The 25,480-nt window shown below is 30.3% G+C and overlaps 1 protein-coding gene across 9 annotated transcripts in view; it reads right to left on the reverse strand.

Moving 5' to 3' along the window:
- Positions 1-25,480, reverse strand: part of LOC107449406 (zinc finger MIZ domain-containing protein 1) — a 225,321-nt gene that overhangs the window by 19,936 nt on the left and 179,905 nt on the right. For 7 of the 9 annotated variants that reach the window (XM_016064919.4, XM_016064918.4, XM_071179880.1 and 4 more), the window contains 2 exons: positions 5,227-5,547; positions 149-371 (listed from right to left, as the gene is read on the reverse strand). In XM_016064919.4, coding sequence (XP_015920405.1) covers positions 149-371; positions 5,227-5,547 — 544 coding nt within the window. The remainder of the gene's footprint in view (positions 1-148; positions 372-5,226; positions 5,548-25,480) is intronic. The other 2 variants (XM_043052737.2, XM_043052827.2) reach the window with 1 other exon arrangement.

Consider the following 25,480-nt stretch of genomic DNA (forward strand, 5'->3'; position numbering starts at 1 on the left):
AAGAATTTACAATTTTTCTTTTTTTTAAAAAATCATATTTCTCTTCCAAAAACCCTGAACTGAAAGATAAAATATTTTCAAAACCGTGAACCGTCGCTTATCCGAAAAAAAGCTTATCCGAAGATAGTTGGAAGAAAAAAAAACATACTTGATTATACTGATTATTGAGAACAGCTTCTTGTTGTTGTCTTTCTTGAAGAGCAACTACACTTGCAGTTGCAGTGGCTGTAGCAGTTGCTGCAGCAGCAACCAAGGCAGCAGCACTTAGCGCAGATGATGAAGACTGAAATTCTGAACCATTGTTGTGTCCTTGATTTCCTATTGCATTGGGTCCTATTGTACTGCTCATTTGATTTGAATTTGAACTATAACTGAAAAAAAAAAGCAGTAAGTAAAATCTATTGAATAAATACATGTCAGAAAAAACATAAATTTAATTAACTTACTTAATTTTTTTTGTTTTGGAATTACTTAGCAATCTAAACTGTTTTTAAGATTAAAAAAACAGTGTGGTTGTACAAATGGGATGAGAAAAAATAAAATTATTCAGCCTATTTTTTTCTCGCTAAAATGTTTTTGCAATTTATGAGGGATTTTTGACAATATAGGAAATTTAGTGAAAAAAAAACAAACAAATCCAATTTAAATTTGGATAAGCTTATTTGTTGATAAGAAAAAATCATAATAAGAAAATAATCATAAGAAAAAATATCAAAATGAATGAGATTTAAAAATTGTAAACGCTGGAATAGCATCATGTTGTCTTTCATTTTCTCTATTCGTAGGTACTTAATATTTTATTGTGAGGATATTTATTTTACTAAAATGAAAGCTCATTTGGTTCATGTGCAAACACTGCATTAACCTGTATTGTATCCATGTTATTTATATGAGTTTTTTTAGCTTTTAAGATTTAGTAGTTGTGTACACTGGTCTTATGGATGGTTAATTGTATAAAACTAAAACAGTGTGCGTAGCCAAATCTTTCAACAAAAATAAGCACCTTTAAGTACTTTTTAAGCACTATATACATTAACAAAATGAAAAATAATTTTTTAAGACTTTACATGATCCTGATAAAATAATTAGTTTCGGACATACAGGACCCTTTTCTAGATTATATTAGTCACCACAAAAAGATCGAGAGATTTTTCAGTTTTATTACAGTGGGTGAAAAATGAAGCCTGAAAATGAGAATATCTTGCAAAATGCAGCAGAGTTGCACATGAGAGTGCAAGAATCTCACGGAACCCAGCTCAGTAAACGAACATGTGGACCTGCAATTATTTCATCAAATATATAAAATGACTGTCGCTATCATACTCTATGTACTGACGGCACGCCGAAATCTATTGTGTTTGAATGAATTGTGAAAAAGTTGAATAGAACAATGTGAAAACCACACTTTTGCATAATATGTGGCGAAAATCGATACGGTAAAGAAAAAATCTACTTTTCGAAAAGGGTAAATTACGCACTTCTTAAAAACACCCAAAAAAAGCACCTAAAAGGGCTTTTAAAAAACGAAATAAGCACCTTTAAAAAACGCTACGCACTATGTAAAAGTAGGTGGGATTTGAGGCATAAAAAATTAGGTACTCTTTCCGATTGAATTTTTAAGTCAAAACCCAGACTTAATGTAATAGTGAAAATTTTAAAGAGTTGCAGTTGTAGCAATCTATTGTGGAATTATTCTTTGCGAACAATTGTTTTATTTTTTCAACATTTAGATAGATTTCGAGCAGAAAACAAAATAATTTCCCAAAGAAATAATTCAATGTCGAAATAAATAAATAGCCAAAATGTAATGAAATCAGAAGATTGCAACTCATTAATTTTATTTATTAATTGCTTTTGATATTTTCAGTTCATTTAAATCTTGCAATCCAATTAAACTTGAAAGAAATTTCATCATAATTGGATTCTAGAATAGCAAGCCTGTTTACACTTCGCCAAGTAACGATAACATCGGCGGAGGGATACACCGGCATTCTTAGGTTCGATCCAGTTTTAGGATGCTTGTTGATGTTAACAATAATTTCACCATAAAATCGAAAACCTCACATTAGTGTCTAAAAAATTCATTTATCTTAAAGGTTATTGTTACACGAGAAAACAATCTTAATCGAACATCGCGTCAACAATAAACATTTCAATTTAATATTTGACACTTTCGATTTAAAGTTAATGATAAATAACAAACGAATTACAGAATTTCTGACTGAATCCACTCCTGAATGACCGGACGAAAATATTCTCAAGTGACATTTTTTTGCAACCGTCCTTCAGTCACGCCCCAGCACTCTACACATCGAGAGCTAAAAAAAGTAGGTGGCCTTGGTAAAGGTTATTCGATGGTAAAATGAGAAGATTGTTATGAGTGATCAGACGAGATTATTTAATTCCATCCACTTTTTTTTTCACTTGGTATTTTATAACCAGTAGTTAAATCTGGTTAGAGTGACCTAATTATACGTTTCACTGTTCGAATCTTAAAAAAAACTTGCATTTACTATAATGTAATTAGATATCTACTATTTTGCAGTCAGTAGTTATTGAAACTAAATTCAAGCTGCCATAATAGAAAAGGAATATAAAATGCAAAACTAAATATTTATGTTTTCTTTTAATTCGACAAATAATATTCCTGATTCGAACATCGCTTAATGCAGTTATATATTTATTTCATGGAACATATTTTAATTGCTGAGTTACAGTAGACTACATAACTTAGGGTGCGCCCTTAGACTTACCATAAAAAAATTATAATATGAAACAAAATACTGTGGTGAAGAAATGTGTGATTCAGATATAATTCATTTTATTTTAATTTAAGTAAATAAGGTTAGAATTAAGTTACTTAAGTGAAATACAGAATATCGAAGTTTTTTTGTCTTAAATAATAGGAGAAAATAACTCACTATCTTATAGTAATTATATTCAGAGTTTAGTTAAGGGTTATTATTGTTTATAAAGTGGACTAAAAATTATTTTATACATAAAAAATATTTTCATTTCAACTCAAAGTATTATTTTTTTCTGGTGAGTGCGCCCTCAAATGTCGTGCGCAGCCCGACATTAATAAAATTAATAAGTAATAAATAAATAGCAAAATTAATAATTAATACGCCACTTGCTGAGTTAAGCCTTGGGTCCAAGTAAAAAATAAAACTTACGCAAATGAAAATAAATAAATAAAATGACAACTTGAATGTACATCCAATTTTTTGAATGTAGGAAGGAATGATAATTAAAAACTCGTTTGCTTTATAAATAATCTAACAGAAATTGTTTAATAAATTTGTACTATGAAATATTTTACGTTCACATTCTTAAAGAAAAACACTTGTTTTTTTTCAATGAACATTTAGAGAAAAACAAAAATTTAAGTCTTGAAAAAAATTTGAGTTCTCAAAAAAGTTCAGAGATGATAAAATACCATCCGGGAAAAAAAGGCACTGAGATAATAATATTGTTAAGTCAATAGTAGTATAAAACATACTGAATCACTACTTTAAACTTTAAGGATTAAATAAATGATAATTATTGTATACAGAGTGCCAATTGAATCCGTTTCCACTGTCTTAACTGTACTATCTATGAATAAGTATCTATGAATAAATAAAGTGGTGATGCGTTACAAGACAAGTCCATCTACGAGGCAGCCTTAGCGGAGTTCTGCAAATTTCGCGATCATGCCTCAGAAGATGTACAAGATGAGAGATAAAAGAGCTTTCAAATTTTCAGAATATCAACAATTTAGTACGTAAAAACATTAAGTGAACATTGAAGCAAATGGATGGTGTTCTTTACACTACGATCCGCTGCAAGCGCTTTACGGGTTATTGTTTCCGGTGTATTTTGAAACCATTTGGCTCACACAACCACAACGGGATGATTGTGTTTTGAGACTCTTTTAAGTAGTATTTCTTGTACGCGCGTATTTGTTACCTGATTTATTACTTGTGTATATAAAAAAAAGAAGAATCGCTTATAAGAATCGTCATTTCATTTGAAGACCTGTCATTTCAAGACGTAAGAATTGTCATTTGAAAAAGAAGAAAAAAAGAATCGCTTATAAGAATCGTCATTTGAAGACCTGTCATTTCAAGACGTAAGAATTGTCATTTGAAAAAAAGAACCGCTGTAAAACACTTCTTACCTTGTCAACAATATACCAACTTCGAAATTTAAACCTAAATGGTAATTTGTAAAATGAACTTCGCTGCTCGAACAATATGCTAACACTAATATATGATGGTGCACGGCTTGCAAAAGGAACTAACAGTAATAAACAAGTAAAAAGAAGCCAGTTTAGGACTGCCAAAAAGTGAGTTCTTTCTAAATCTAGCAACCATGTCAATTTTTTTTTTAACAATACATCAATAAATAATTAAAACAAATTTTCACTTCAAATTCACCAGAATTAATTATCTTATGAAATGCAGCCGATTTATATAATTATTATAAATCTGTTGCATATATTATATACTCAGAAATTATATAATTTATTTCTTCTATTAAAAACAAATTATCTGTATCGCCTCGCAGAATAAGCAGCTGTATACTTTCTAACCGGAAGTAAAGCGAGTCGAGATTGTTGTTGTTTACATTTATATTGAAAATATCATCCATAATAAGGATGCTTAAAACACGCATTTGTTAGTTCACGATTTCTAACACTGTGATGTGACAAAATGATTTTCGAAGAGGAACGATGGAGGTGAAGGAGTAATTTTCTCTAGACATCTTTATTTCCGGTGTACGTATGAGATTAAACATCTAAAATAAAGGTATTTTGCGATATCTCAAACGTTTGAACATTCTTTTCTTAAAATGAAGGTTCAAACAAGATGACTGTTCATACTAAAAAAATAAAAAAAAAATAAAAAAAAAAAAAAAACCAGAATGCTTAACAATTTTGTAACTCCCTTTTTCCCGAGATAAGAACGCTAACATTGCCATTTTCCATCAGGTGGCGCTGTAGCGGCCTAGCCACTTTACTATACCTAAACATCACTTTAATAACTACAGCTGTGGTCGTTTAAAAGTTAAGAGGATTGAGGAGGGGCTTTACTGGGCACCTTGGGTAAAAATTCGAGCTGTCGACCTTAACGTGTTCAAAATAATAAGGGGTCGTTTAAATATTATAAAGAGAACAATGGTTCGCAAAAATATAAGTCTTTATTATTATTCTATGGAAAAAGATGTTCATAAAAGACATACTTGTAACCGGGAGGTCCTCCAGTTTGCCGCGAATTCATAGATTGTGTTTGGTAGGGTGTTTTGGATGAAGCCCCATTTGCGGGAGGGTAACCGCTGTTTTGTGGAGGCGCCCCTTGGGTGTAAGGCATCGGGGCGATCGTGGTGCTAGTGTTCGCACCAAAGGAACTGTGTGCGAGAGGCCCGCTCTGCGTCGTTGTGGTGACGCCCCACACAGTGGTGACCACGGACAGCTGCTGTTGTGGCCCTTGGGGAGGGGCACCACCGCTCGCAGGGCCGGATGACGGTGACTGCTGCCAGCCTCCAAGAGACATGGCAGGATCACTGTAAGAAAAAAAAGAAAGAAATGTTACTATCTTGCATTAGAAACTGAATGACAGCTTTTAATATAGAAAAAAGAGCGGGTATACGGCAAATATATTTAAAAAAATTATTTGATGTATTATCGCTGTTTCTTTTGTATTATTTATTGGCTTAATAAAGATTTATATACATATTTACAAAATGTGTTCAGGAAATTATTACATTCTGTTGGGTATTTCTTTCTTTCTCTGTACCGTTAAATTAATATCAGAGTTTATTTTTTTTCCTCCAGACGTTTTTTTTTCCCTTCTTAATTTCAGCATACATTCTTTTCAGTGAGACTCAATTCTAAAAGACTCTATATTAAGAGAGACTCAATTCTAAAAGATAATAAACTCAGCGAGACTTAAATCTATTTGGCATTAAACTATAGATTCCCCCGCTTATTTCGGTATGAATAAAAGTGCTACGTAATAGTGATAATCTCAATCTACGTATGCATGAATTTATACAATTTAAATCCTGCTAGTAGACTGAATACAATATATGAAATTTAAGTACAGATAATCAGCGAATTGCATTAAACATTTACCCAAGTATCCTTTTGTTTGAACCCAACTCAAAGGATAGGGAAACACTGGCATATAATCAATTACCTATGCTAAATTACATGGAGAACCAAACATCTCATGGTTAGCCCACAACAGGACCCATGATCTGTTGATCTATTGAGAGTATTTTCGATTTGGTTTTCCAAGTTGTTTTGGATTTTCATAAAATGTTCATTTCTCATCAGTTAATCGCCTTTGGAAATAATTTTCAAACTACAGAATCAAATCTTTATTTTTTATTCCTGGTAATACTTCTAATCACTACAATTGATTGATATTAGCTACACTGTTATTCTGTTAGCTACCTTTTCAAGGGTGGATTTCGTGTACATTCGTTAATGAATAAATTCTTTCCAGAAACTGCATTTTCACAGGTTAGTTTAAGGCCTAAGTAGTAAATAAATTTTTTATTGTTATTATCATTTTCTCGTAAATTATTTTAAAAATAAATAAATAAACTACTTTTCTTAATAAAAAATGAAATTCACTTATTAATGGGGAAAAAAGAAAACGAATGATTCGAAATAAAGCACATGAAATAAAAATTAGAAGAATAAAACATGCTCTTTATAAATAAAAGAGATCGTTTATTTTTGCAGATAGAATGAGGTTCAATAGGGGAAAAAATAGTTGCACATGTTTATTAACTCCTTGGCATACGAAGACGTTTGGGAGACGTCATTTGTTTCTTATGCCAAAACGTGTCTCAGACGTCTTCAACACGGAGATGCCAACTTGCTCCGGACAGCAAATAAATATTTTAAAGTGGTAGTTTATCAATTGTGATTCTTGGTTTAATAAATTTAATTCAATAGATTTTTATCCACCACGATTTCTAAATAATTCGTAGGCTTACACCACTTTACGGTCATTATGTCATGCCTTTAAAAAAAGCAAGCAAAAATAGTCAAATATTTGCAAAATTTAGTTTGTTGTTATTTACCGTTCTTTTTAAAATTATTTTGGCGTGTCCGGAGCAGTTTGCATCTCTGTCAACATTCCGTTGCGAGCTGTTGTTTACAGTGCAATCAAAAATCATTTCTATATCAAGAAATTAATAATTTCGTTAGAGTTTGTTTAATGATATGTCAAGGGGTTACTATGAAGGATACAAAATTTGTTATTATTGGTGGATGGTTATTATTTAATCTTAGAATGATAAGAAATAAAGTAAAAATTATGAATTTAGATGAAGGGATGAAATAACAAATAAATAACTAAAAAATTACATTAAAAATCTTTTCATATCTAAATTATACAAATTTTTTATTGAAATGTTTGAATTTTAAAATTCAAACATTTCAATAAAAAATGGTCACCTAGGTTCTGTTCCTCATATTCCAGACTTTTCTTACATAAGCAGTTTGAAAAAGGTGTATAACATAACCAAAGCATTACATAGATTTAAACTTTAAGTTTTGCAACAATTAAGTTCAAATTAAATTTACGGTAAAAATTTTAAAATAAATTTCTAATTCTGTCTAGTGACAAGAATTAATACAAAAGTTTTCATTAAATGCATCGAAAAATTTTTTTTTGTACAAAAACGTCCAATTTAGTACTTGCATGATGTTAACTGAGCCAATATAAGACTAATTATTTATGTATTTCTTATTTTTTAATAATTTAATTGTTATTATTTTTTTAAATAGTCACTACATGTTTACAAATAAAATAAGAGGAGCCGTGATGTTTCAGGGGATAGAGCGTTAGCCTTCCAATGAGGTCAACCGGGGTTCGATCCCGGCGATGGCTGCTCGATACGAATTCCGCATTCGGCTTGCACCGACCACAGTGCTGACGTGAAATATCCTCAGTGGTAGACAGATCATAGGTTAGAGTCCCCTTGCCGTCAGCAGGGGTAATTGTGAGCCCAACTCAAAAATCCGGAAAATTACTTGAGTAAAATCAGTAATAACGCATTTCAAAAGATATATACAAAATATCTTTATAAATTTAAATCATAGTTGATATTTTCAAACATGAAATTCTAAATAAATTATATGTAGTATAATTTGAATGAATAATTACTTATAAGTTCACTTTTATCTCTAATCACATTTATTATACTACCAGAAAAAAAAAATTCACAAATGAAAGAGATGCTAAGATAAATTCTTGTTCTATTATTTTTAAACAAAAATTTCTAGAATTTTTATACATAAATGTGATCGTTGATTTCTTGAAACTTCTAGACCTTGGATTTCCGGAAACTTCTGGATCATTGTTAGCAAAAAATCCGGAAATCAGGATTTTTTCTGGAGCACAATCACCTATGCTGTCAGGCTAATCGTGGGAGGTTCTCTAAGTCTTCCTCTCCATGTAACGCAATTGCGGGTCAGCTCCATCAAAAAGTCCTCAAAGAAACCAAATTTCTCCCAATGCCAATGCTTGATCCAGGAGTTCCCTTGTCTTCAGGATCGGGTTAAAAATTACAAGGCAACGGAGTTGAACATTAATAGTCGTAAACCCATAAAATTGGGTCGACTGTTCAACGACGGTTATAAAATAAAATAAAAAAAGAGCATACATTTTAAATACGTCAGTAACTTGATAATATGCTAAACTAATGACAGAATTAGATGCGTTATCTCCGAAATACTTAGGTTCTAAACATAATCCAATTTTATTATCCATATGTTATGTGGTTAATTTTTTGAAAAATTTTCATATCAGCGAAAGGGGGAGGGGGGAGTTCTGAGGGAACAGATGTAAGCAGCGTGTGCCAAACACGCGCACTCCCCATCAAAACCTTGGCAGCTGTTCGCGAGTAGCTTTCTTCGGTCATAATCGGGTCAAGTGGCAGACGACTCGCAGGAAAAGCTGCTTTACTTTCCCTCGTGGTTGCCCTGGGCGACGGCTAGCCGAGATATCTTATTGACAACACCGAGCGCAAGCGCAACACGCACCTTACTCTTTTTCGCCATATCAAACCTTTCCCTGTATCAAAAGAATCCTTTTTGATTTTTCCCCCGTCTCTCCGCAGAATAAGTGAACAGATAACAGGAGATAGTCTGTTTTTTCTTTTGCAGCATAAAAATAAAATAGTATTTTGTTACATTCGCGTTTATTTGGAAAAAAAAAAGAACTTTCTCATCAAAACTATAAAGTGATAATTATTATTAAATTTATATCAACCTCGTAAAAAAGAAGAAAAAAAAATAGCATAAATAACAAATATATGATGCCATATCATAATACATAAAAAACACATAAATCTGCTTCTATTATTGTTTGGAAAGTTGTACACACGTTACGATTTGTACACACACATAAATAACACTATATCCACCCCCTAATGCAAGAACAACTAACGTACAATAATGAAAAATAAATCTTTCCAAAATAATGGGAATTCAGGTTTAAAATTTTTTGAAACGTTCTAACATCAATAAGCGCTTTTAGGATTACACACACAACACAACGGTCAAGCTTCTAGCCCCGTTTATCAGGGATATACCTTTTAACGGCCATGATAGGAACGCCACCTAATTTCAACCCTAGCCAGATGACGAGGACAGCGCCTGATCGGATACTCATATCTCCATACTACAACTTCTATTACAACCAACGAGAGGGCTTTCAGCCACGACAAATTTAACGTCGTGTGGCTGAATGCACCTTGCTCCATATACATGCCGGTTGTTTTGTAATTGCCAGGATCGAACTCTTAATCATCGGCTCTCAAACCAGTGGTGTGAGTTGTGGCAAAAGAGCGCAGCTTTTTTGATTACATGCAATTGATTTGATGAAAGCGATTTTCAGCCCATTCATTGACTTTGTACTCATTGATAAATATTTGTACGTTCGATTACGCGACTATACTATTGGGGGAGGGGTTAAGACATAGATTTTCAGGCACTAAATACTAGATTATTGGTATAATGTATTACATTCCGACAAATTTGTTTAATTTGTATAAGGGAAAACAATATTTTCAGATAATAAGACGACGGCAATGATACTCCTTTACAATTATTTTGCCATGGCCGTATCTTCAGGTAAGGATAGTTTATTACGCAAGCAAACATCAGCCATGCTTGGAATTCAAACATATGTTATAAGAGATTGTTTCATGATTGAGATTTCATATACGATATCAAATCACTCGAGTTTAAATTATCGATACATCAATTGGAAATATGTAGGATGCATTTTGATTATTACTTATAATGTAATTTGGTGTTGCGTTTAACACATAACGTGAAAAAAAATGTGATAAGTTAAAAAAAAACTGTATCGACAATAAATTAATTAATTTATTATTATTTTTTTTAGAAAATAGCTTTTTTAGAACGTTTATATTTAGTAAAAAAACACATATAAGAGTTTTGCCCAATTCATTATCACCACTGTGGTGCTAGTGCACAACCTGCTGCTCCTGAATAGCCAATGTACGTTGGCCATTTATAATTAAGCTAACTCAGAAACTAGAGCAATAATATTTTAAAATGTAGAAAACACCATTAAAGTATCAAAGAATTCAGATTTTTCGTCTTGTCTATTTTTTTAAAAAAGAAATGTAATTTTATCCACAACACGTTAAAAAAACATATGCGTCGTGCAAGAATTTATTTAAAAAATGAGATTTAAGTTGTTTATATACTGTTAAAAACATATAAAGTATATATACTATTGCATATCATGTTCTGTACACGTGAAAAACTAATCGAATTATTTTTTCGCAGAATTTTTTCTTGAAAACACCTATACGTATACTTGATGAACACACATACATACTGCACTCTACCTTATATCAACTTTTTGTAAATTGGCATAAAAAAAAGGTTGTGTATCGCTTACAATTTTAATATTCGGACATATATCTTTACATATTCTGTCGTGATGTTTATAAATACAATAAATAGGAATAAATAATACATGGAATGAAAAAAGGCAACGCCTAAAATTAGCAATACAGCCAACAGAATTCAATATAAGTCGCCAATGACTTCCAATATAAACAACTAATGAATACGATGAAGCTGGCAAATCGAACGACCCATCCATCAAAATTGATGGAGTGAGGCTTCAAGTTCTCCATGAATATACATCGTCTTCCACACACCAAAGAAAGACACGATTCCAAAACACTCGGCCAATATGCCGAATACAAAAGCCCTGTAAGCAAAAACCATCAACGCGTTTTTCCTTTACTATGCATGGCTAACCGTGTAACGTGCACCCTCCTCTCTACTCACCCAAACAACCAAAAAACCAGACGACAAAACGTGACAATAAAATCACCCCTTCCCTTCACTTCACTTCGTTATTCTTTTTCTCTCTTTCGCGGAAGGGTTATTGCCGTCCAAATGGCGGGACGGCATTCCTAGTAAGTATAAAAGTGTTTTGTCGAATACACACACATTGTACGCGTACACAAACTCCACAGTCGACGGAGTCCATGAACCATAAACAACGAACCGATGAACTTCGCAGCTTTGGTTATATTATTCACCTCTAAATTCTTGATTCTTTTTTTGTTTTGTTTTTTCAATACGCCAACGTTTCACGCGAGAGTAAAAAAAGAGAGGAATAAAAAGAATCGAGATCACGAACTGAAACATTTGCGTAAGGTATCACTGTGGTTATTTAAGCAAACTGGTTTAGAGGTTTCGAAGGAAACAATTTAGCTGATTTAAATATCATTTATTCCGCTATATATACATTTCCCTTTTCTATTTATTGCTGAATTAAATTACACGAATGTTTGAATCTTCAAATATTTAATTTTTTATGAATAAAAGAAACCAAAGACAAGAACATAATTCATATAATTGAAGTGTTTATTTTAATTAATTATTTAAAAAAAATTTAAGATCGAAGGAAACGAGTTAGCTGATTTAAATATCATTTATTTCGCGATAAATTTTCTTTATTCTGTTTATTGCTGAATAAAAAATTTATTGCTGTGATAAAAGTTTGAATCTTCAAAATTTTACAGACGAAATTTGAAATGTCTTATTTCATTTTTCACGAATAAAAAAAAAAAAAAAATTCAAAAACTGACGTAATTCAAAATAGTGTAATGTTTATTTTAATTAATTATTTTAAATTTTTATCGACCGAAGTAAATGATTTAGCTGTTTTAAATATCATTTATTCCGCTATACCCTATTCTATTTATTGCTGAAATAAGCTACACGTAAATTTGATGAATCTTCAAAATTTTAAATATCAAATATCTTATTGCATTTTTTAAGAAAGAAAAAAAAAACAAGACTGACATAATTTGAAATACTAAAATGGTTATTTTAATTCATTATTTTAAATTTTTTAAGATCGAAGTAAATGATTTAGCTGCATTAAAATATCTATTAGTCCGTTCGAAGAGTAGATATGCAATGTTAATTTTTTCTGTAAAAATTTTACTAACTGACGCACACCTACAATTTAAAAACATCCTTAGTCCATTCCAAAATAAAGGAACGTTGTTATTCATCAAGACTCAAGAAATTTCGATAATTTTCTGAAAATCAAGCTAAAAATAACATTTTCAAACAATTAAATTAATTAAATTTGTTTAATTTGCCGTGCAGTTTACCACTTAAGAGGCCTCCATAGGCGCCATTTTTGATTTAAAGTTAAATTTTTAAATTAATGTTTTTTCTTCCTCTGTTTTTGTACTTATCAAACTTTTGATGATATAGTACTATTAGGCAGTATAACATCTTTAAAAAAAAGGTGGCAAATAAAGGGGTAGCTTCATTACATCTATGAAATTTTTCTCAAAACTTTAAAGCAATAAAAATCTGCAATTAGTGGCTTTGAATCAGTAATTCATAACAACACATTTGTCAGCTTTTAGATCTTTAAAAGTTTAATTTTATTTCAGTTTAAACTGATTAAAAATGATTTCGATGATTCTTATAAAGTAAATTGCCCGAAAACTAAGATATTAATCATAAATTTGTAAAACAAACAAATGTATACAACTACCTCTCAAAAACTACTGATTTGCTGAACTGTATTGGTATAATTTTGTCAGAAAAAATTTAAAAGATAATCTAAATTACCGCAAAATCTCAATTTCTGATTAGGTGACCAACTTGTATTTCACATATATCGAATGATACTACCGAATACAGTAAATATCCCTCATCGGTTTACTCATGAAAGTTAAATAAGGAGGATTAGAAGAATTTCAATTTTAAGAAAGCAAAAATTCTAAAAAGACAACTAACAAAAATCTGAAATAATAACAAAAATTTGAAAAAGCAATTGAAAAATTATAATAACAAGAAGATTTGGCAATTTGTAATAACAACATGAATTAGTAATGGCATCAAAAATTTTGATGAGAGGACGCTAATTTCATTTTCCAAAGCGATGAAGAATATAAAGCTCAATCAGTCTTCATAAATGTTAATGTAATACCATCTTAAGGTAAGATTTTTAAATCCACCTAATCTTTACCAAAGTCTCATTAATCTGATAAAGATCAAGACAACCAACATCTCAAGTTGTTGAGACAGGAGAGATAATTCTTTTTAATTGGGACACACTGTAAATGGTGATAAGAAATCGATAAGCAAGTATTTATCTTAGAAAAAAAAATTTAAAAAAAGAGTGGGTTTTTAATGAAAAACTAGATCATTATACATCAATTGAAGCAATGCAATTCAAGAATCTGAAATCTGGCTCGTAAGTAACCATGGAGTCAGAATTCAATCAATTAACATATTCCAAATTTCATGAAATAATTTTTTTACTCTTTGTTTTAATAAGTTGCTTAGACTAAGTTTTAGAAGATATTGATAAAAAGACTGCGAGAAATATCTCCATAAGATTTTGCAATGAGAAAAAATTAATTAAAAAAAAAATCTGAAAAAGAATTTTACAGTTGTAAACTGTTTTTATGAATGAATACTGTTTTCTTTCCTCTCTTTCTACGAAATTAAAACAGAAAAAAAATGTTATTTAAATTACCAGGTTAAGCAAAGGATGTTTAAAAAAGCTTCTAAAAATATTTAACTAGTTTTATTGGATTAATTTAAGGAAATATATTTACTATTCCGGATAATTATAATGTCATTGAACGTTATAATTAAAATTACAAGTAACGGTAAAAAAAAAAAGTTATTTATTTTACGAAAATATGCAAATACTACCAAATGTCGTAAAATGTGTGAACAACACGCTACTTTTTAGTCAATGGAAATATCTTACTATGAATTCTACATGATTTGCTGAGGAAATTATACATTGGTTTTGTCAACATTTACACACAAGCACAGTTTACCGATTCAAACACGCATGCTTATTTGAATATCAGATAGAAACAGTATATCAAACAGAAAACTGTTATTTATAATCCATTTCAGTTTGCAAATGACAGTAAACTATGGATTGGCTATCTGTTAGCTCAATGCTTATTTGTAAGTTGTGAGATTGAGGCTAGAAATTTATCTCCTATTACTCTGGTACTTAGTAAATTTAAATGTTGTTTCCCTAACAATAAATCACCACATGAACTGATGATTTATCTATAAAGAATAAGTCAAATTTGTGTGTGATTAACAGAACAAGACTATGTCTCCAAAAAGAAAAAGGAGGAAGAAAAAAAAGCGCGTATAGTGAATAGAACTTGGCGAACAAAGAGCACGTATTCTTTGGCCAAGGAACAAAAAAGAAGCGTATAATTAGCAGAACAGGTGAAAAGTCCAAGAAAATGCTAATAATTAGCAGAGTAGGCGAAAAGTCCAGAAAAAATGTATGATTAGCAGAACAAGCGAAAAAGTCCTAGAAAACGCGTATAATTAGCAGAACAAGAGAAAAAGTCCAAGAAATCGCGTAAAATTAGCAGAACAAGAGGAAAAAATCCAAGAAATCGCGTATAATTAGCAGAACAAGCGAAAAAGTCCTAGAAAACGCGTACAATTAGCAGAACAAGAGAAAAAGTCCTAGAAAACGCGTATAATTAGCAGAACAAGAGGAAAAAGTCCAAGAAATCGCGTATAATTAGCAGAACAAGAGAAAAAAATCCAAGAAATCGCGTATAATTAGCAGAACAAGTCCTAGAAAACGAGTACAATTAGCAGAACAAGAGAAAAAGTCCTAGAAAACGCGTATAATTTGCAAATCAGTCGAAAAATCCCAGAAAACGCTAAGCAAAACAGGCAAAAAATCAAGAAAACGCGTATCATTAGCAGAACATGCGAAAAAGTCCTAGAAAACCCTTATAATTAGCAGAACAGGTGAAAAATTCAAGAAAACAATCTAAATCGTTGAAACATATCTAGACCTTATTACTTCTTTCCAAATCTGGATAAAAGCAAAATATATCTACACATATTCCAAAAAAGAAATGTCTTGAAACCAGTTGGCTCCAAATAAACGAATAAGACTTTTTCCTCCTTTTACTATTACACTTGCCAGGAATAAGCCTTTTTTCTCCCTTTTATTCTTACTGCAGTGCTGTTGTTGCATGATCCGAATCTTTTTTTTTTCTTCTTTCTTCTTTGTCTTTAGTGAGGCGTTCCACAGTAAAGGAAGCGTTTGTTCTTTTTTGGAATCGAGTGCATCCTCCTGGATCGATGAGGACGAATGCTGCCTTTCCTTTTACTCAGGACAGAGACATCATTTTCTGTGTGTATCGATAGAGAAAAATCTGCCTTTCTCTCCATTAGTGCCCCAGAGTATCTCTCTCTCTCTTTTTTTTTTATCTGTTATTGCAAGAACTCGAATCCTGCGCAAATGGAAAGGGTCAGTTTTCTGTTTTCCCAGATTCCAGAATGTTGGGGGTGGTTGAGTGGTAAGGAACATTTACCTACATAACATCAACCGTGGCTGATTCGAGAATTGCCATTCTTTGGTTTGCTTTTTTATGTGGAGTAGTGGTTTTTATTTTGTGTGTTTATTTTATATGGAGTTGCTTTTTTAACAAGCCAAAAATCCTTCTTTGGCACTATTAATACAATGTTTTACATTACTTGTCTTGAATTATATTCTGTACTAATTGACATATTTTAGAGAATTTTTAACGTGAATCTGCATAGAAAAACATAGAAAGTCGTATCTCAGACAAATTTTTAGAAGAAGGAAATGAAATACGAAAAGCAGATTTCATCATCAGCATTCGATAAGAGTTAATATAAATTTCAATATCACTGTATTAATTGCAGTTCTCATAAGTGTATAAAAAGAGTTGTGTATAAGTGCATTTATTCGAAAAAGCTAAAAAAAAAAAAAAAAAAAAAAAAAAAAAAAAAAAAAAAAAGTAACATTTAGAAAAAAAAGTAGCAGTTAAGGTTTTTTAATTTATCAGGGCAAAAATCTAACTATTCCAAAAGCTTTAATTTTTTTTCTCATGATGTTAAACATTTCAATATCCCGGGATAGCCTGGACGGTAGGGATTCCCATAACAAATCAATACCTCTGGGGGTACTGGATTGGAGATCGATCGTTCTCTGATTCAGGTCAAAATTACGATCTGTGGATGAATGAATGCATGTATGAATGGGTCCGCCCTAAAAACGGGTGCGACGTATGGTGTGGCAGAAGTCGAATTCTTGGCCATAGATGGCGCCACTGGAAAACTAGAACAATCGCCCCCCTCTGCCTAAACAGGCACACGTCAACAACAACATTTCTTTAACACCTTGCAGATTGTTCCAAAAGTTAAATTATACTCCACCCAGATTCATACAAATTATTTGCATAAAATCCACATAATCATAAATATTTATTATTTTTTTTAAATATCATTTTACAACAAATCTCATTTTTAGTTCACTTTTTTTTTACATAAAAAAATAGAATTTAAATACTAAGAGTTACTACTTTTCTCCCCAAAAACTCTCAATTTCTCGATAAAAAGAAATAGGCAACACTAGCCCATATGCTGCTTACATCTCCAAAGAAAAAATTACAGAATAAAATGATGACGTCAGTTTATTTAAAAATTGTATTTTTAAACTTTAATTTGGATACACCGACTTTTTTTTAGATCAAACTTTGTCTTAATTAAAAAAATAACACTAATAGGCAAAATAAATCGAAGAATCGGGAAGCGATTGTTCAGCAAACTAAATATTCTCGTAATTAGGCTTAAAACAATTGATACCTAATTGAGATCTCTATTGATAATTTGTTTGAAGGTCTATACGAAGTGCTCTAGAAACGCTACTTAAACTAATGTGTACATAGCAAGAAACAAAAATAAAATTTAAGTTGTTTACAATTCAAACTATTTAAAACAAATAGAAATATTTGGAAGAAAGCTATGTTTGTTAACATTTCCCAACGAAGCATTTCAGTAAGGTAAGTATATGTGCGAATCATCCTTAGATTGAGCAATTGTTTTTCATTAAAGGTTTTAAAGTAGGTTAAACACCGAAATAATTGCTTCCTTCATGGACAAAATCACTCCAGCTTAATGAACATCGAATAAAGAAGGTTATCCCTCGTTTGATATTTATTTTGCAATTTTTCAACCTGATTCATAAAATGTAATTCATGTCAACTAGTGTCACAGGCGGCGGGGAGAAAAATTAGGATTGGATATTTGAAATCACACTTTCTCAATGTTTCAACAACACAACAGAAATATAAAATGAAAAATTGTTTCTGTAAAAATTCTTAACCTATGGAGAGCGACAAAAACCTGAGTAGCCGATATTTATTTTGCTTTCTTTAAATCTTATTCATGAGACAAACTTTTGTCAGCTTGTGCCACAGGCAGCAACAGACGGAAAAAAAAAATTAAGGTTAGCAACTGTAATGCTAAAATCACGTTTTAATGAAAAAAACCGTAAACCATTGAACTCTAATTTCTATTCGAAAATATTAATTCACATGAATTCATATCAATATAAAAACCACTATAGGGGTGCGTGGTCAAATTTTTCTACAAAAAATAAGCACCTTTTAAGTAATTTTTAGGCACTCAAAAAATATTTTTAAGCACTAAATACACTAAGAAAATGCAAAATAATTTCCAAAGATTTTAAATGATCATAAAACATTAACCAGTTTCTGAGATAGAACTCTTCAGAGAGACATCAACATTAAATTGAAAACTGTACATAAAATATTTTTAAAATGAAAATATATCCAGGAAACAGGTAAAGAGTAATTTATTTATTTAACAATAATGCGTAGTTTGAGATATCAAGAAGAATATGTCAAGCATATTCTGAATGTTTAATTTAATGTTTTTCAATGAATTAAAAAAAAAATAATCAATATCATCCTATTATTGCTTAGAAAAAGAAAATTTCTACGTAAAAATATGAAGCTTTACTTTGTGTCCTTTCTATGTGACGTCAGTCAAATTTTATATTTTTAGTCTAGATAAAACATTTAGAATTTTCATTCCTTATCTTATATGCATAATAATAATAGGATATTAAAAAAACAATCCAAATAATTTTTTTAAAAAAATCATTAAATATTTATTAATAAAAAAAAGAAAATTAGAAAACATCAAAATGCATCAATCACCATGGGATTGCCCAACTTAGTAAAGCCATGGTGGGAATCGTGGGAGGGGTAAGAGTTTGGAAAAGAAATTAAGAATATGAGCAGCAATTTAAAATTTTTGCTATCACTTCTAACAATGAAAAAACGTAAGTGAATGAAAATTAAAAAAAAGGAAGGTAGGATATGAAATTTATTAAGATAGTGAAAATAATACAGTAATTTAAAAACTTAAAGTAGAATTTTGTCACGAATTCAGAATATGAGCATCCTGCATACATGTCATCTCACTGTGAGTTGAAGAGTCAGATTGGAGATTACGACTATCAATGTTCAACTCCGTAGACTAGCACTTTTGAACCCAATCCAGAAGACAAGGGAACTCCTGGATCAAGTATCTGGAGAAATTTGCCTTCATGGAGGATTGTTTTGTTGGAATTAACGAGCATTTGCGTTACATGGGGAGGAAAAAATATCACAGTTAGTCAGGCGGCAAGGGGACTCTAACCCATGATCCATCTGAATGATCCATCACTGAGGATATTTTACATCAGTACTGTGGTCAGTGCGAGCCAAGTGCGAAATTCGTATCGACCAGCCATCACTAGAATTCTAACCCATGGCACCTCGAGGCGAGAGATCTATTTATTCCCTGAGCCACCACGGATGATTTTGACTATTAAGTCTGGATGCTATTTTCACCCACCGCATTACCACAATCATGCCGTTGGTCACGAAATGTTGAGTTTTAACTTCTATGGTCATCCTGGCTAACAACGGGCTGTTGCGGGAGTGAATGAAAGGGGTAAAAACCCTTTTCTTAGCAATTTTTGTTTCATATTGTTTTTAAAAAAATATCAACCAATTTTATATCGTCATAATTCTGCTATTAAAAATCTTAAAATGTATATTGACCCCTTTTTTTGCGTTAAATTTTATGACAAATGAAGGCTAGCTCAATAGCAATATTATGGCTCATTGGTTCTCTTTCTTAATAATCATCTGCTACGTTCGTAGCGCACGAGCACAATTCTTCTTTTGTAAGCCCCCCTCCCCTATCTATTTTGCTATTTATATCATTCTAGGCTACCTCTTTGTTTACAGTTTAATGCTCTAACAACTAGGTAAAAGCTTTGAGTGATGCGATTTAGACCAAAAGGGGTAAAAGAAAAAAGATAATATTTTTTAAAGACAAAAAATAAAGAATATAACGTTTTCTAAAAGTTACTCAAATGTATGTAAAAGATATCGCCTTTTTAAAAAAATAAAAACACAACTTTATTTTTAACAGACCGTTTTCGAAAATGAAGGCAGATCATGACTTTTTTACAAAACAAATCGTAGAATATCTGTAAGCTCATTTCATAAATGAAAGTTAATTTTTTTTAATACCTAAACCTAGCTTTAACTACGCACAGCATGACGAATAGAAACTGTCTGCATACATTTAAAAAAAAGAAAAAAGAAAAAGAGAAGGAAACTGTTTAAATATACGTATTTGGAACAATTCCAATAGGAAAACTTGGCAAAAATAAAATTATAATTGTAAAACATTTGTTATGTAACAAAAGTATTTCTTTTCTGTCTTTTATATAAAATGTCCAGAAACTACCCAAGTATTTCTGAATATTTACGATTCTCATATCTATTTTATGAAAACTTATTATTTGGTATGTTGAATTCAAAAGTATACTTTCTACAAATAAAACATTATTCTAAAAGAAATAAATACATTTTTTATGTATATCTAGAAACTTCTAAAAGAAACACTGATTTTAAATAATCAAAACTATCCGTTATAAAAGAATTAATCAAAACACTTTCAAAATATAAAACCACTCATTTCGTTTAAAACCTACTGTTAACTTCAAGCATCGTAACAAATTTTTCATAAAAAAAAAAATTTAACCATAAAAATGGCATTTAATACTTCAAGTATCATTTTATATATTATTTATTTAAGAGAAATAACTATAAACAAAACAATATTTGCTTTGGAAGGAGAAAAAAAAAAAAAAACGCCTGAAACTTAAATTTTCTATTATATTTTTCAAGTTCGATTTCTATTAACTATTAAAAATGAACTATTTTCATTTCTATAAATCTTTTATGATAAACTACTACACACACGTTCAATTATAGTATGAATATCAAATTAAATAAAGTAATAAAAATTCATGTGAGCCCTATATTTTTACACACATAAATTTATATTTTTATACGTGGGTTTTTACTCTAACTTTCATTTTGACCATCGTGTTAATATATTTACTTAATAAAAATACGAGTTTTAGTAAGAATGCACAGTTAAAAAATAGTAATTTAAAACGACCATATTATAGTTTTTAAAAATTATTATACACGTATAAAATTTAAATGGTACTCCCTTACTCAAACTCATATGTTTGGAAATCGTCTTAATCTCCTGAAACCCACCATCCGATCTATTATATCTATTGGATATTTTGTACAATTTTAACATGATACTTGCTTACTCAAACTCATATGTTTGGAAATTGTCTTAATCTCCTGAAACCCAGCATTCAATATATTGGATATTTGGTACAATTTTAACATGGTACTTGCTTACTCAAACTCATATGTTTGGAAATCGTCTTAATCTCCTGAAACCCACCATCCGATCTATTATATCTATTGGATATTTTGTACAATTTTAACATGATGCTTGCTTACTCAAACTCATATGGTTGGAAATCGTCTTAATCTCCTGAAACCTAGCATCCGATCTATTGGATATTTTGTACAATTTTAACATGGTACTTTCTGACTCAAACTCATATGTTTGGAAATCGTCTTAATCTCCTGAAACCCACCATCCGATCTATTATATCTATTGGATATTTTGTACAATCTTAACATGGTACTTGCTTACTCAAACTCATATGTTTGGAAATTGTCTAAATCTCCTGAAACCCAGCATTCAATATATTGGATATTTGGTACGATTTTAACACTTAAAATATTTTAAGAATTAATATTTCAGTCTTTTTTTTTGCTTTCACAAAGCGCTTTTTTTTAATAGATTATAATTTGATTTACCCCCTAGTTGGTCTGTTTTTAATTACAATGAAAAATTATTTAAAAAGAGGGTAATAAAGGTGGTTCAGCTAAATTTTTAGATAGTTTTATGACCTTAAAATATCTCATTACTTGAGTTTAGTGGATTTTGTTCCATGACCAAAATGTGGAGAAATAAATTTAAAAAATATTCGATAACAAGCAAACAAAATTGATAAAAATAAATTTATCATTTTCAAGGAATAATTAAAAAGAACTAAGGCAGCAAATATTTTATCGCATTTAAAAGTTAATTTTCGACTATAAGCTATATAGTATTTCTCAGTGAAAAGCGCATTTCAGAAATTATTTAAAGCTTAGGTCTCAAGAGATTAATCTATTTCAAAATGAAGAATATCACAAACTTTCATTTAAAACAAATGTTCCAGAAACATCTGGAATGATGAAACTAGAGTAAATGGCATAATGAACCCGCATGTTCGGACACCCTATTGAGCAGAAATTTCATTCGAAAGGATTGCGACACGCGAATATTCTTATCCTTTTTCTTTTCAGAGGATTTAATCGGCAGCGACCAAGGTTCAGAGAAAGAGTATTAATCGGCTTTCCATAAGTGGGATACACCAATAAATTCTCAGATTAGAAAAAGAGTGCAAGAGTTCGAGGAAGTTTTGAGGGATCACACACACACGTTTCTGAGCTATTTCAGTTGAAGGATTTCAGGAAACAGAACATGAGGAAACATGTTGCGGTCATAGAGACAGCCTAGTATCAGGGCAGAGGGAAAACATGTTTAAAATAGGGATGCACATTTTTGGAAGAGGGCTGCAGAAAAAATAAATCAGTTTCATATGGAAGCGAGAAATTTGTCTTCAATGTTAACTGGCAAAAAATTAAATATTTAAGGGGATCTAAGAAAGGAAAATCATTCAAATTTCCGATTTTTATTATTGCTCTAAAAATTACAGTATTATTTCTCTTTTTCAACGATTCAAATTTTATGCTTTTATGATCTATTTTAGAAGTTGTAATATTGTGTTTTTATCAACATAATTGATGTTGAAACTTTAAATGCATTTTTTTAAAATTTAAATCGATATCATTCAAGAACTGTTTAAGATAATTAAATTAAATTTGGAACACACTTTTTTCAGATAATTTACACTGATTTGTTTATTTGATTGGTTTACGTTTAATCTGAATAAATTAATTTAGATTTGTGTGCACAAATTTTTAAAAAAATAATGCAGGCGAAAAAAACTGAAATTTTTATTAAAAAAATTAAAAATGCGGATTTAATTAAAAATTTGGAAGACAAATTTAACAATGGTTATTTTTATATAAAATAACTAAAAAATTGGTCATTTTAAAGCAGTTATTTCGTTAAAAGTTATATCAAAGTTAAAAACAAGACATTTTTTTAAAAAATATTTCTCAATAGCTTTGAAAATATTTTTCATATACTTATTATATGATAAGACAGCACAATAATTATAAGACAAAATTCAATAAAAATATATATATACTTTCAAAAAAGTTCCAAAAATGTGTCCCGGACCCCCTGAAACGGACAATATAAACTTTTATAAAAATATTGAGTGAGAATTGAGCATGTAAAAATACCTGTAGATGCGAGATGCAGGTGCAATATTATGTTTATAAAAAAATTAACAATTTTGACACTTTTGTCAACACTGCATGTAGTTAAAACAATGATTTCTTTAATAATTTAAATTTAAGTAAGCTTTTAACTTTTTTCAATGAAAAAATAATTAAATATATTTTTTTACTGTTTATAAATTACTAGCATTCTTTTTTCACACTTAATTCTCAAATTTCCAATGTAGTACAATATTAAAGGATATAAAATCATCCACACAAATTAAAACTAAACTTTCAGAACACACGATAAAACAATAGTAAAAGTTTTCTTACACTTTCACAAAAATAGGAATTTCAAGATATCAACTAAAATTTACACTTAATAAAAAAATACATATTTTATGAATACTAAAGGAAAATTGTAGACATTGAACTTAATATTTATCACATGGTCAAGTTTAATACTCTTCATTACTATAGGTAAAAAGTATGGACACAAATTTAAGTTTTTAAGAGTGTTTTTCTTATGCACACCAAATTAACCATTTTAGGGAAAATTTATTATTTAAAATGGCAATTCAATCTGTTCCACGAGAATTTAACATTTTTCCGACTTTAAAATTAAATAATTACTTAATTTTTATACAAGAACTGGAAAAATCCTAGGTTTTTCAAGAGTCGAAAATTTTTCCTTATTTTTCAAGTTCTATCTACCACAAATTATATAGGATCACTAAAAACTGACTTATTATGAAACCTTTTACACTTAAAGGTAGCTAAATATGTTTATTTAAATAATGTAAGAATAATATGATTTCAATTGTTTGATTTATGGTAAATAGTCAATAACATATAATTTAAAGGGGATGACGTTCTGATAACAGGCTTTGTTGTACTTACAAATGCTTGAGTGAACAGCATATTAATCACAACAAAGCAATTTTATAGATATACACGACACTAAGTAATAATGTCAAAAAGTGATCAAAAACGAATAAAAATATCAGGAGATGTTGTATAATAATTGTGAACTACGTTTTCCACATCTTACTATGAGATCACGCATTGATAACATAAGTTGGCACGATCTTAATGTTAAGTCATCATACAGTTTAAAGCAACAACAATGATTTCCCGTCTTTGATAACTAGGTAAAAAAAAGAAAGAAAGAAGAAAAAAAAGGTAAGCAAATATATTTCACAAGTTTGAGAACTTTTAGCAGAACCTTAAGAGTCAATCAAGGTTGGATACTTGAAATTTTTTATTTTGTTGAAATTTTCAGAATGTGTTTTCTATATAAAACTAATAAACACGTGTTTTTTTATTTTTGAGAAAAACACATATGTTTATCATACAAGCAGAAATACTTTTTTTTAAAAAATAAGTGAACCAGGGTCACTGACCATTATTTTATGCTCGATTATTTTCAGACTAACTAAAGACATAAATACTTTTCAAAGGACTTTTTGCATCAAAGGTCATTCAAACATTTTCAGCTTTTCATTACTATTTCTGTACTCAATCACTCAGACACGGGACTCAAAAGTTTAGAGCTTTATTTAAAGTTGAATCAGTAACAGTAGAGCGGCGAATTGATTTTGTTTCTGCTATATTCATAGCTGCCAACCTCTAGTTATAAAAATGCAGAAGATAGACAAATAAAATGCAGAAGAAATGAGTAAAAATGCAGAAGATTCGCAAGCACATACTAATTACCAATAAATTTATAAAAGAAGCGGATTTTAATTATTTNAGGATCACTGATCATTATTTTATGCTCGATTATTTTCAGACTAACTAAAGACATAAATACTTTTCAGAGAACTTTTTGCATCAAAGGTCATTCAAAAATTTTCAGCTTTCCCATTACTATTTCTGTACTCAATCACTCAGACACGGGACTCAAAGTTTAGAGCTTTATTTAAAGTTGAATCAGTAACAGTAGAGGGGCGAATTGATTTTGTTTCTGCTATATTTAAGGATTCGTTTTACAGTAAATTTTACACTTCCCTAATTTTGACAAAGGCAGTTAATGACCTTAATGTGGGCAAAATTACAGTTTCTTCCTATCTTAAGATCACACCAAATGTTGTACACCAATGTGAATTTTTTAGGTACTATTCATTAGGTATGTATTCAGAAAAACATATACACTTGTGGTTCACCGTTGGCACAAGAAGATTTTGACGATCTAAATCAAGCATCCAACCTTGTTTGATACTACTAGGTAATACTTTTTGTGAGCACATCCTCGTGTGTATTCGAAACTTAGAAAGATACA

This window comes from Parasteatoda tepidariorum, chromosome 4, assembly GCF_043381705.1.
Source record: "Parasteatoda tepidariorum isolate YZ-2023 chromosome 4, CAS_Ptep_4.0, whole genome shotgun sequence".
Taxonomy (NCBI): domain Eukaryota; kingdom Metazoa; phylum Arthropoda; class Arachnida; order Araneae; family Theridiidae; genus Parasteatoda; species Parasteatoda tepidariorum.